This window comes from Trematomus bernacchii, unplaced genomic scaffold (assembly GCF_902827165.1).
Source record: "Trematomus bernacchii unplaced genomic scaffold, fTreBer1.1, whole genome shotgun sequence".
Taxonomy (NCBI): Eukaryota; Metazoa; Chordata; class Actinopteri; order Perciformes; family Nototheniidae; genus Trematomus; species Trematomus bernacchii.
In genome coordinates this window covers 15285455-15298014 of record NW_022987720.1, presented here as the reverse complement: position 1 = coordinate 15298014, position 12560 = coordinate 15285455, and the positions used below count along the sequence as shown (strand labels likewise).

The window sequence follows — 12560 nt, the reverse complement described above, 5'->3', positions numbered from 1 at the left end:
AACTTGTACCTACATTACTAGTTTGGCTGACATCAGGCTGATATGTATTTTATTGTATTGCAGTATTTTTCTACTACATTGCCTGAATACTCAAAGCAGAGCAGTCACCATACTGGATGTTTTAAGTTGGTTCAAAGTATTTTTATTTGAGATATATTTTAGTATGTGATGTGAAGGAAAGGTAGTTAATGACACTCAAGATGATTCAAAGAGTGTGCAACAGCTCGTAAAAAGGATATGTTTACAAAGGGAGAAACATAAAACCTAACAAATTGGTTCACAAGATTTGCTAGGTCTGTCAAATTAAACTCACTTACCCACATTGAAATAGCTTTTGCTCTCTGTAATCATTTCTCCCTGTTGGCTGTTAAAAAACATCATAATGTTATTCCAGTAAGAAATGTGTTTCTCAAGATTCTTAATAGTTTTTGCACAGACTGGAGGCTGTGAATTGTCTCCTCCATCACTTGGGCTACAGTAAGTACAATCTTTTTCATTGAACATGTGTGCACCTGTAAAACAAACATGGGAAAGTGTGGATCTATCCTTTAAGCAGTGACACAAAGTGAATCAAGAAGTATATATGAGGACACGACAAATCAAATTCCTCTATAACTATCCCTTGAAAAATGTAACCCAAAGCAGGAAAAAGCTTCCGTAAATATTCAGGTGTTTAATAATCAACTGTAAGTGTTAATTTGGGTCTCATTTAAAGTGTGACTAGCCATTATAGAGCGTTTTGTTCTCTATGTTCAGAATAAACCTGAAATGCACCCAATCAAGCTTATGTGGTTGAACAATTCCGAACTTTCAAATGGTATGTGTCAGTATTGAACCATAAGCCAAAAAAGAAGACTACAAACATATGAACTATTTTGAAAAATGAATGAAAAAGTGTAAGAATCAAAACAAGAGGCATCAACTCTAACAGACAAAATGTTTTATTCTTGTTAAGTAAACATTACGTAGCATCGGTTAATACTAATGTTATATTTCCATCTGCAGATGTTTCTTCCATAAGAATATGCAGGATTCATCCATCTAAGATCAATATTAAAAAAACAAAGAAGGAATACAGTAGAAATCTGCATGTTATTGGGAGAAGGGGTTGAGTGACAGCAGTGGAAGTTGTGGAGGGGAGAGGGTGGGAGGCACAACTCAAATCACAGCGTGTCCTTGGCAACGAACACAGCAACAACCAGCTTCAGTGTAGCAGCACTCATTAGAGGCGAGGCCGGCTGTCAGCAACACGGCTTCAGTCAGCGTGACTTCTAACCAGGCAGGAAGCATGGATTACAGTGTTTTTGCGGGAAAAGTCAATCAATCGTCCTCCCTCACAGCCTCCTTTTACTTCCAACCCCAGCATCCTCACTTCACAAACATTATAGTTTCTACTGCTTTGGGATTTGTTGGAGGTCATCTCCAAAGCACTCTCTCGCTGCTATCAGTCAAACACAACAGAAATTGGCCTGGGAATTTGGAGGAGATTTATTGGAGGCTGGAGGACAAGTCAGTATCCAAACAGTTTCTCCACACCTCCAACCTGGCTCTGTCCCTATCACACTTGCTTGATAATGCTCTGAAGCATCCTTGTGTCAAATAATGTCTTATCAGGTTGTGTGAGAGACAAAGGATACCAACAGCTGCGATGAATGGAGAAGGCAGAAGAGCAGAAGGTGAGGGAGAAAGTATAAACACACTCACAGCTGTTTATTTTGGCTCATGAGACTTCCTCTCAGGACTGCGTAGGTTTTCACACACTCGTCTGTTGTGAGTTTTGTTGCACCTGTTGATGGGACACCTTTTATATGTATGTAACATCACAGAATATGGATGCCAAGATCAGCGTCCTCTGTAGAGAAGATGCAAACATTCAGCAACTGTCAGTCAACACTGTTTCTTTTAAATAAAACGACTGAATGGTGCTGAAATCAATTCTGTCAAAAACTCACAGCAAACATCAAAGCTTTGATCAATATAGACTCTGCAGTGGTTTTATCTCGATTGCCTGTCAGCTGTTTCTGTCTTTACGATTTAGTAAATGTTTACTACGGCTGCAACTTATTGTTCGACTAACTGTCGCAGCTCTAATGTCTACAGAACACTGACTGTCATGCCACACATTTGTTGTTAATCTCCTGTCTTTTTACAAATGTACCCATCAAAAGCAGCCATAGCAGACTGTTTGGCTCGAGAGAGGTTTGTGGTTGTAAAAAGTGAAAAAGTAACATCAACACATTATCTGTTTGATGATTTCCACTCGTCTCCTATCTAAGCACACGTGTAATCAGCCCGAAGTGAGATGTACTCATTGAAACACCTGTGCAGGCTATACAAGCTTTAACACACAAGCAGAGGCGACTGCTGCTCCAACAAAGGAATCAAATGCAAAATAGCACCAGGCATAAATAAAAAAAAAAAGAGCCCAAATTCACCTGTCCTTCAGCCAAAAGATGCTCTAACATACACACAACTCTTATTTCCCACCGCTATCCAATTCTGGTGTCTGCAAACCCAAACTCCCTCTGGTACTTCCCTTGCCACATTTCACATACTCATAACATGTCAACCTCGACCATGCTACATATTAGCTTAAAACAATTGCTACGTTTTAATGCCTTCTCTATGGCAGCTAATCTGAAACCGTGCTAAAAACTTAAAATTAAACAGGTTGCCAGTGGTATCCCGGAGTTTTCACTGGAACAGAACAAAATGGTACATACCATTTTAATATGAGTGACTTACATCCTGCCAACAGCTGTATAAGAGCTGAACATAAATGCTTTTTGCAGAAATTCTAATGAGGAAGTCTAGGAGAGTTTAATAGTTAAGTCATGGGTTGTTGAATAGATTAGCATGCAGGTGATGAAGAAAGGAGAGAAACATGAAATGATGCACTGATGGGGGAGCTTTGGGGTTTGGAAACAAAACAAATAAGTAATAATCCCAGATTGAGACAAGTCGAACTTTAAGGAAGATCTTTGTGTTCAGTTGTTGATTCCTTAATGATCTGAAAATAAAAGACAACAGAGTTAAAAATAGAGACAACAAACGACTCCCCAGTGAGTTTTTGCTACAAAAGGCATCAGGTGTGCTTGTGAGACAGTGAGTGAGTGTGAAAACCTGCAGAAGGGTTCAACATTGCCCTCCAGAGGGTAAGGTGAGAGGTGCAATGTGCCGTTTTGTTTGCTTCAGTGGAATGTTCTGTAGAAGCTCATACCTCCCCATCTCTAGTCTCCACGGTTCGAACCAAGATGCTCCTCTTCACGTGGGCCTCGGGGGTTTTAGTGTCCAGGTTAGTTTCTAAAAGATGAAAAGACTCCAGTTAGTGTAGTGTAGACATGTTTTGTTATCCTCTCTTTGATGCCATGTACTATAGTTTACACATTTAACACAGTAAGAGTGAATATACTATTCTGATTGCCCCCAAAGAAATTAAAAATCTTTTGTGAATGCCTTTTTGGAAAAGTTGGGTGAAAGAGATCAAATCACAAATCTCTTATGGATATTTAAACAGTCTTTACTAATGATTTCGATGACCCCTTGATCCCCTAGATTAAAAAGAGGGGGTCATACTGTATGTGCTACTAACCTCTAAACTGCAGGTTAGAAAAGCTCTGAACTGGAATGGTGATCCTGAAGGAAAAAGAAAAGATAATATTTAGTATCTTTTTTAACATTTTGTGGTGGTGCTAAACCAACAAAGCTGTGTCTGACCGGCTCTCCTCTCCCTCCAGCAGCTTCCTGTAGGTGGCGATCTCGATGTCCAGGGCCAGCTTGACGTTGAGGAGGTCCTGGTACTCCTGCAGGTGTCTGGCCATCTCGTCCTTCAGCGAGTGGATGTCGTCCTCCAGACGGCTCACTCTATCCTGGTAACCAGAAGTCTCCATGGCGAAGCGGTCGTCCATCTCCCGGAGCTGACGTTCCAGAGACTCGTTCTGAAAGAGGAGAGAGAAGACGGAGAGATGAACACCAACATCTGATGCATCAGACTGAGGTTAATAAACTCACACTCTTATGTTACATTTCAACCACACACATTTTTTTCTTTTTATAAATGCATGTACCTCGACTGCTATGTTTCCTTTTATAAATCTAATACCTACCACTACAAAGTTTTCACTAATCCCTCTGCTTCTATTTTGGCACTTACTGCTAAATCAGTGTTATGATCTCCATCCAACTTAACATTATTTTTAAATAGCACTATTTAGGTAATTGACTTAAGGCAGTTACAACATTTGTGTTTACTGTTTGTCCATAAGACCCCTCAGAAATAGGAAATGGTATAAAAAGGGGAACACTTTTACACACAAGCTCTAACTAGGGCTCATTCTTTTAATTTCAATACAACAACAATGAGTCTTGATGCTGTCTGAATGAGCTGTTATTATGTGGCATCAAAATATATCATAACAATATTTCAAGTGTAAGGTTTCCTGGAGAAAATATGTGCCCAAATGTATACTAAATATTTGATTGAAGAAGCAGCGTAATTTAAATCTTACTAGAGCTGGATAAGATTAATGTTATGTTCTCAAATACTGTCTTCTCTTGTGGTCGAGTGGACTTACTGTTCCTCGTAGAGCCTCAACATCGCAGGTCAGCACTTGGACCTGACGCCGGTATTCATTGGCCTCCTGCTTGGCCTGGCGCAGGGCTTCTGCGTTTCGATTGGCTGCGTCTGTCAGGTCAGCAAACTGTACAAAGGCAAAAAGCCTGTGAGTATCTTCTCACAAGGATATTTTACTCTAATGACTTTAATTCTCGGTACTGCCAACTTAATGAGAGACTCGTGACCTTGGAGCGGTACCAATCCTCGGTCTCCTGCATGTTGGAGGTTGCCATGGTTTCATACTGGACCCGGATGTCCCTCAGAGCAGCAGTCAGGTCTGGTTTGGATACATCAAGGTCAACATGCACCTGCTGGGCCATGAGCTGCTCCTGTAACTCACGCAGATCCTGAGAGAGACAACAGTAGTGAAGAATTGATTCAAGTTCAAATGAGCTTCTTGATTGTGGTTAGCAATAGCTAAAGTTTATTTTGCAAGATTTCAATGTTTACCTCCTCATGAGTCTTCCTCAAGAAGTTTATCTCATCCTGCATGGCATCGATTTTCCTCTCTAAATGGACACGATTAAGAGAAGCTTCATCCACATCCTATGCAAATAATGAGATACACAGAGAGATAAAGGAGGCCAGTCAGACTAAACGAAAGTATGAATTGTTAAAATCATGAATTTAGAGAAATATCAACTGAATTACCTGTCTGTAGGCATTCAAATTGTTTTCTGCATCCTGTCGGAGACCCATCTCATCTTGCAACCTGGGTAAGTCACAAAGAAGCAGTAAAGGCGTGAAATAAAAGTGCTTCATACAGTAGCTGATCATGGACAATACAGATTATATTGAAACTCATACTAAACATATTTTAGAATAATTCTTAATTAACAGGAAAACCTACAATATTTACAGTAGATGTTTATATCACAACATACATTTTAGCATATATATTTGGGATGTTTTTAAATAATGACAAATGTCTTCTTTGCTCTATGCCTGATAGTAAGGGACTGTAGAAAAAGCACACAAGCACATTGAGACTGTCCTGTTTAATAATAGCCAAACTACAACAACTAGAAACCTATTTTAAAAATGTTGATCATATTTTTTACTGTGCTGCTCCCCTAGCTTCAGGAGGCGACTGGGGCTCAGCTGAAAGGGCAGTTCATGCATCGTTACACACAGGGGCGGACTGGGACTAAAATTCAGCCCTGGAATCTGACCCAGACCAGCCACATTCGGGGGGTGGGAGCGGTGGCATCAGAATTTTTTTTACAATAGCCTACTATTTATGCAGTTCAAGTCAGGGGCGGCGGGTACTGTAGGCTAGGGAAGGCTAAGCCTTAAATAATTGTGTCACTGCATCCTGGTAAAATAAAAATATAATGTATAATGTTTGTGTCTTTGACATTAGCGCTGCTATGCAGCCACCTGTGCCCCGTACTACGAAGCCAGTTCAACAGACCCTGGATATGTTTGAGTTATCTTAACTAACCCTAACAAACGAGATCTCGCTAAGTGGTCCTACGACGCTGGTTATCAACTCGGTAAATCAAGCCAGGGTTTCCCTCTCCAGCTGAGAGCACGTGAAAGGGGCGGGGTTAGCTACATTTGACCGTCACAAACAGGGACAAGTGTACTGACAGCACAGCATCATACTTCATTAATGAAAAGTAAACTAATATTAGACAAATATGAACTTTAAACATCCATGACTTAAACATATAATCCAGGATACAAGCCACATAGTTGCACCTGCAAGGTGAATATATAACAACTGGTTAAAAAATAAATAAACTAGGCTACCGAGTGTTTGAATGCGTACAACAGTTTTATGATATCACTGCCCCATAAGACACGAGTGGATCTGACTTTAATTACATTTGAGTCAACCTAATGTGTTGCTTAAAATAATACTTCTGCATACAGTATATGTGACAATGTAAGTGTTGCACGGCCAGATACGGCTCAAGAAGCTGACTCAGATAAGGAAATATTGTGATATTATATGATCGATGATCTGATTGATGATGTGATATGAATGATAAGTGCGACATGTCGGCGTCTTCTCTGCATAGGCTACGGCAGTTTAAACTGTATTTCCTTTATTCTGTAATATGACTTGATAGATTTAAACTTCGCACACTGAACTCTAATTGGTCAGCAGGCGGTGCTTTCACTGAGTTGATCTCTTTTCTATATACGCCGGAGGCGGGCAGCGTCAGGTAAAAAAAAGTTATTTAGCCTTCCCAAACCTGAGCTTCAAGCGCCGCCTGGTTTAAGGGATAATTCTCACCTAAAGAGGGCGGACACTCCTCAGATGTCTTAAACACATGGGACATCGTAAAACAGTAAACACACAAACATACAGTACTATTTGTTATTAGTTATTAGAAATCAGCTGTTTATTAGGCTGCATTTATGCAGTTCAAGGGATAATTCTCACCCACCTCTTGCTCTTGCCCTGCTCTTGTATCTGGTTCTTCCACCAGCTCAACTCTGTCCCTCATCATGAACGCAGGAGGCTGGCTGTATATCTGAACTCGCGCCCTCATCATTCTCTTCATCATCTTGCACTTGTTCTAAGCTGCTGATGATAGTGCTTGTGGCAGCGCTGCTGCCAAAAAGGTCTGTCAATTTGCGACATTTATATGCTTCACCTGCGAGTGACTTCACCATTTTTCCTCTTGCCTTCTCGCCCCCACCGTTTTCTTTGATTTGTATCTATGTTTTTCATTCTCCCTGTCTCTGCGTCTAATCCCTTCTCTTCGTGTGGCCGGTCTTTTTTCTTCTTCGTGTGTGATTATTTGACAAATAAGAACCACACAACTGCATTAGCGGCCGCTGTCGCCCTCTGTCGGCCGTCAGCGCAACTTAAAAGATGACGTTAAATAAAACAATTTTAAAGGGCCGGCCGGCCGTCAACGGCCCTTGACGACCGGCCGTTCTGTGGTTCTCCAGATTCTACAGATGGCCAGTCCGCCCCTGGTTACACACTAACTCCAGTCTAACAGCCAGAGGACTTTCCCACGGGATGGAGTTTACAGACAAACACAAACGCACAAAAGGGGGTCCATGTGTGCAGATACATCCTCAAGCACAGACACACACAACACTGAAATCCGCCTGAGGCATAGCAACATAACTGCCAAGTAACATATTTTGGTAACATTTGCAGTGATTCATGCAGACAGGGAAGCAGCAGAATCACGATAGTGACCTTTACAGCGACGGCCATCACTATTCACATCTTTCAGGATACCAGCAGCTGTTGAGAGTTGAGAGGAGCCCGAAGTACAACTTTCTTTTACCCTAAGGGAAATTAAATAGTTTATTCTCCTTAATTTTTAACAATAAATCCATACCAAGTAGAGTTAAGTTAAACAAACAAAAAACCTGGCTATGCGCATGCAGTGAATCAGAGTTTTACAGTAACAGGGGACAAGAGAACATCTGCCTGCCTGTCTCATTTGTGGAGGGCGGCCATTGTGTTTGCCTTATTCCTCGTCACTCACTAAATGACAACGAGGGGTTCAGACAGGATCAAGTTTGTAAAGAGGGATCCAGGAGTAAAGCTGGGGCAGAGCACGGTGGTCTGCATCGCAGCCAATCGGAGACAATCCAAATCTGCATATAAATGCATTCCTAATTAAAAAAATTAAAAAATCTCAGCTGTGCAACAGACAAACTGTTCGGAGAGTGTTTTAAAATATGCAAACTGACTTTCCTGTAAGGGTATTAAAACAATTCCCCAAGTAACATTTGCAGAGCATAACCATTAATGCAATGCCAAGTTGACCAAAATTAGTTTTGTGTCCAACTCCAGCTAGGGACAAATGTAAGTCCCACTTTGCATAAAATAAGATGCATAGAAGAGGTTAAAAAAATATGATATGTCTTAAGGTTTTGTATACTTTGAATGTCTAGTTTTACTGTCCACACAACTACGTTTACATATAACATATTAAGCTTTGCTGTCAAGTGCCATCTTTAACATAAATGTAATGTAATCATCAGAAAGGACAAGTGAGAAAGCAAAAGTCAGTCTTCTTATAAGCCCCTTTTAGAGGCTGTGCATTGCACTAACATGCTTCCACCCCCAGGAGTCCCACCCTGCTCCATCCTACCTCTGCTTGAGCATGGTCACATCTGCAGCCAGGTTGTCCTTCTCTATCTCCAGCCGAGCTTTGCCAGAAGTGAGTCCGTCCACCTGTCTGCGCAGCTCTCTCAGCTCCTCCTGGTAGATGTCTCCCATGCGGCTGGGCTCCCTCACCTTCAGCTGGTTCAGCTCCTGCACCAGCACCTTGTTCTGCTGCTCCAACAGGCGCACCTTCTCTATGTAGCTGGCAAAACGGTCATTCAGGCCCATCATCTCCACCTTCTCGTTGGTGCGCGTCTCCTTGTACTGGGCCTTCATCAGGGATTCAGCTGGGAAATCCAGCCGGTCCATGGTGCTGCCCAGGAGCAGGCCCGTTGAGCCCAAGGAGATCCGCGACACAGGGCTGGAGTGGGTGAAGTTGCGGGGGGTGCCATGCCAGGAGAGGCGGCTGGAAGAAAGGCTCCCAATTCTGACTCCTGTGCTGCCGGAGCCCTGAGGCCCGTAACGCTTCCTGTACGAGGACTGGACTCTCTGACTCTCCATGATGGGAAATGGAGCTCACTCGGGGCAATACCAGGGCTTTTATAGGCGAACCCCCCCCCCCCAAGTCCAAAGCAAAGAGGCCAAAGGGTGCAGCAGAGAGAAGGGAGGGTGGCAGGCGGTGAATGGGACAAAAAGTGAGAGCGGAGGGTTGGTTTACATGACACTCAAAGAACTGTGTGCCAGGGATTGTCTGTGCTCGTCCACTCAACTACAAATGTCTCTCGGCTTTCTCCATCTCTCTCCCCCTCTCCTCCTTTCTCTCCCCAGCCTATGACTCACTCTCTCACTCTTACACTTTTTTTTGTCTTTCTCTCTTTCTTTCTGTCCCTGCTGAATGAAAAGGAATTTGTGTGACAGGGTCTGGCCACCAATTCAACCTGACCACAGCACTGCCACAACAACAGAAAGTTTGATCAAACAAAAAGAGTTGGAGCTTTTGGGAAGAGATCTTCAAACTGGTAGGAGCAAACAGCAAAAGCTTTAATAAGGAGAAGATAAATTAGACACAGAAATGGTGAAATGGTCTTCCCTTCAATCCCCCCCTACGTTCAATCTGTCCTATCTTTATAATGAAGGCCAAAAAAGCACTATACACATCTTTGAAAAAAAGGAGTGTTTGAGGTAATACATTTAACAAATCTTATATCAAGGCATGCAAAACATGTTTGTACACCAGATTAAGCATGCGCCATTGGCACCAAGTAACGCTCCAGTGTCAGCACAGATGGATGATTCTAATGAGCCCATGCTTTTTCTGTTACACATTTTTTTTTTAATCAGCTTATTAACATGACAAAGTCACACAATCTACATTTGAACAACCATCATGCTGCAGGAGCACATGCACACCTTTATGAGTACAGGGGCTGTTTATAGAGGCTCCAGAGAGACTGTAGGACTCTGGGCTGTTCACTGTGTTCGGGTTATAAGACGTCCTGTTTGGCTCCAACACAGATGGATGGTAGAGCCGAAGAGGGGGGGGGGGGGGTGCAGGCCTAATCTGAACTCCAGGAGGATAGAGGCTGCGTTACCAAACCATTTTCACCCATTACCTTGACAACCGCAGGGCTGGCTACGTCAGCACACTTCAGCTGATATTTTTCAGACTTATTTTTGAAGGGCATGGTTTGTGGAGATGAGATTGACTTACTTGCCCTTGTTGCACTTCTCCAAGTGTTCATCTATGAAGAATATTTAAGGTATTAGAGTCCTATGACACAAAACACTGTCACAAAGAAAATCTTAAAGTTGTAAGAAACAAATGTTTTCCTTTTACTTGTTATCATAAAGTAAATGTTTATTGTACATGTACTGCCTCACTTTTTCGTGAAATTCTGTCTGCCACCAGGTACCATCTCTCAGAAAAATTAAGGATCGATTTGCGGCCCAAAGATCGCCAACCATTTTGCAATAAAGGTAGAGTAAAGCACTTTTGTTTTCGCCGGCAGCTATTGGTAGCTCACCCCAGATTCAAAGTGTCAATGTACCATTTTCGCAGTTACTTTCCCCAGTAACAGAAATTATCAATCTAAATCGAAGAAGAGGTCAAAAATGTATAGAAACCAATGGGTGCCATGTCTTGGGAAACAGCCGGTCAAAAACTGTGAGCACAATTGAAAATGTTCCAGCATCGATTAATCGGTCAACTCAAACAAGATTTGTAGTTAAGGAAAACAGAAAGTAGTGGAATCATTTAACTGTGGTGTTGCTACAGGTTATTAAACCGTAACAGCAGTGGGACATAAAGGACTTCTTTGTTGCTGGATAAAACACAGGGAGTGGAAACCAGTGCTACTGGGAGACAGTGGATAAAGCACCGTATGACTTTACTATCTGCCCTTTGAGTGTTGTCGTTGTTAAGGAAGCAAAACAACAACACAGTGTCTTGAATTCAAATTGCTCTCTTGGTAATAGAGGTTAAACAAGATGGCACACTGTAAGTCTGGCAGAGATTTGTTGATTTAAAGGCTCTATTGCTAAGGATTAATGCCGGGGTTGCATCATTAAGGTGACACTAATTGTTTGGGCTCTCTGGATTTTTTAGACAATCACGGCCGTTGCCTCAGATCTGGTCTCTGAGGTAATATGTCCCGATGATTAAACATCCACAGAGAGAGAAGAAAGGGAGTTGGGGTGCAGACCCTTCCCTCCCTGCTGCTGGAGTCAATGCAGGGCCAAGCCAAACAGCTGATTCATGTGTCCGACATCAGGAGAGCACATGTGCAGGACTTACAGGAAAAAAAAACGGTGCAGGCAGGGTAGAATCTTAATGCTTCTGGACTCATTCTGATCTCACGCCAGGGAGACATGGCTGCTTTGTGCTCTGGCATTTTACACCCACAATCCCCAGTGTGAACCTCTCCTCAGCCATCCCTCAACCTCACTGATGGCCACATACCAAATTGAATTCTGTCTAACGAGCTGGAAAAACTAGCAATTTAGCCCCACCTTCATAACTACATCATGGCCCTGATTCCCAGGATATTAAAGGGGGAGGAGTAGGCCTTGATCTAGAATAGTAACTGAATTAAGGAAACGTGTGATTTTGTACTTCTTTCCCATAAATCATGAACTGAATTAAGCAAGATTTGTTTCCAACACCTGTGTTAGTTGTCATGAGTGAGGTGTATGGCTGCCAAGCAATTTGAAATAGATCACATAAAACGCATCTAATTGCTAATATTGGAAAACTACAACAAATAAAAAACATATATGAGTGTGTGCGCATCTGTATGTATGTGTGTGTAAGAAGAATTGGGGTGCCGGGGGGAGGAGGGGTTTGCTGCCTTTAAGTATGCCTTTGGTTATGTTTATGTTTGTTCTGCATTTATGTATAAAATGTGAAACAACAGAAAAAGATATAAGAACACCCACAAAAGAAACACAATATTATAAAGTAGCATGAAAAGAGTAAATGTACCTAGTTACCTTCTGTCACTGCTTATGAAAAAGTATTATAGCAAAAGCCAACTTAAATGTACCATTTATTTTTAACATACCTGGAGCACTGCATCATTAAATAAAACCAGAGTGTGGCTCATTTGTGCTGCTGAACCTTAACTAGCCTACATGTCTAAACCCTGAGAAGTGACAACTTAAAACTAAACAGATAAATGCTTGGTTGAAACGGAACCAGCAATGCCTCATGGGAATGAGCTGTGTCGAAAATCAGGGGGCTTAACTTTGACAGATAAGCAGGCTAAATGACTCGGCACCGCCGAGGTCCAAACAGAGCGCAGCCACAAAGAGGGCCGGTTCAGACCCGAAGCCGCAGTCTGCCTGTCAGCAGGAATGCTGGGACCCAAATACACAACACACAGATCTGCATACCACACACAGCGCATAACAAGCAAA

At 42.2% G+C, this 12560-nt stretch overlaps 1 protein-coding gene across 2 annotated transcripts; it reads right to left on the bottom strand.

Annotated features, from left to right (window-relative positions):
• Positions 1-923: 923 nt before the first annotated feature.
• On the bottom strand, positions 924-9225 carry gfap (glial fibrillary acidic protein). 2 transcript variants are annotated; one of them, XR_004556934.1, is made up of 9 exons: positions 8692-9225; positions 5267-5327; positions 5066-5161; positions 4801-4962; positions 4575-4700; positions 3718-3938; positions 3593-3636; positions 3124-3303; positions 924-3010 (listed from the first exon to the last, which is right to left on the bottom strand). XR_004556934.1 is itself a non-coding variant. In XM_034143546.1 (9 exons), the coding sequence occupies exons 1-9, from the start codon at positions 9204-9206 to the stop codon at positions 2969-2971; spliced, it is 1350 nt and encodes a 449-aa protein (XP_033999437.1). In that variant the 5' UTR covers positions 9207-9224; the 3' UTR covers positions 924-2968. The 2 variants fall into 2 exon arrangements, 1 of the variants encoding a protein (XP_033999437.1); XM_034143546.1 differs by having other exon boundaries at positions 3221-3303; positions 8692-9224.
• Positions 9226-12560: the final 3335 nt, after the last annotated feature.

Coding starts and splice junctions, on each gene's coding strand:
- gfap (XM_034143546.1), bottom strand. CDS start 9,206: ATGGAGAGTCAGAGAGTCCAGTCCTCGTACAGGAAGCGTTACGGGCCT. Junction 5,328..8,691: donor GTGACCATGCTCAAGCAGAG/GTAGGATGGAGC, acceptor TGACTTACCCAG/GTTGCAAGATGAGATGGGTC. Junction 4,701..4,800: donor AGGATTGGTACCGCTCCAAG/GTCACGAGTCTC, acceptor GCCTTTGTACAG/TTTGCTGACCTGACAGACGC.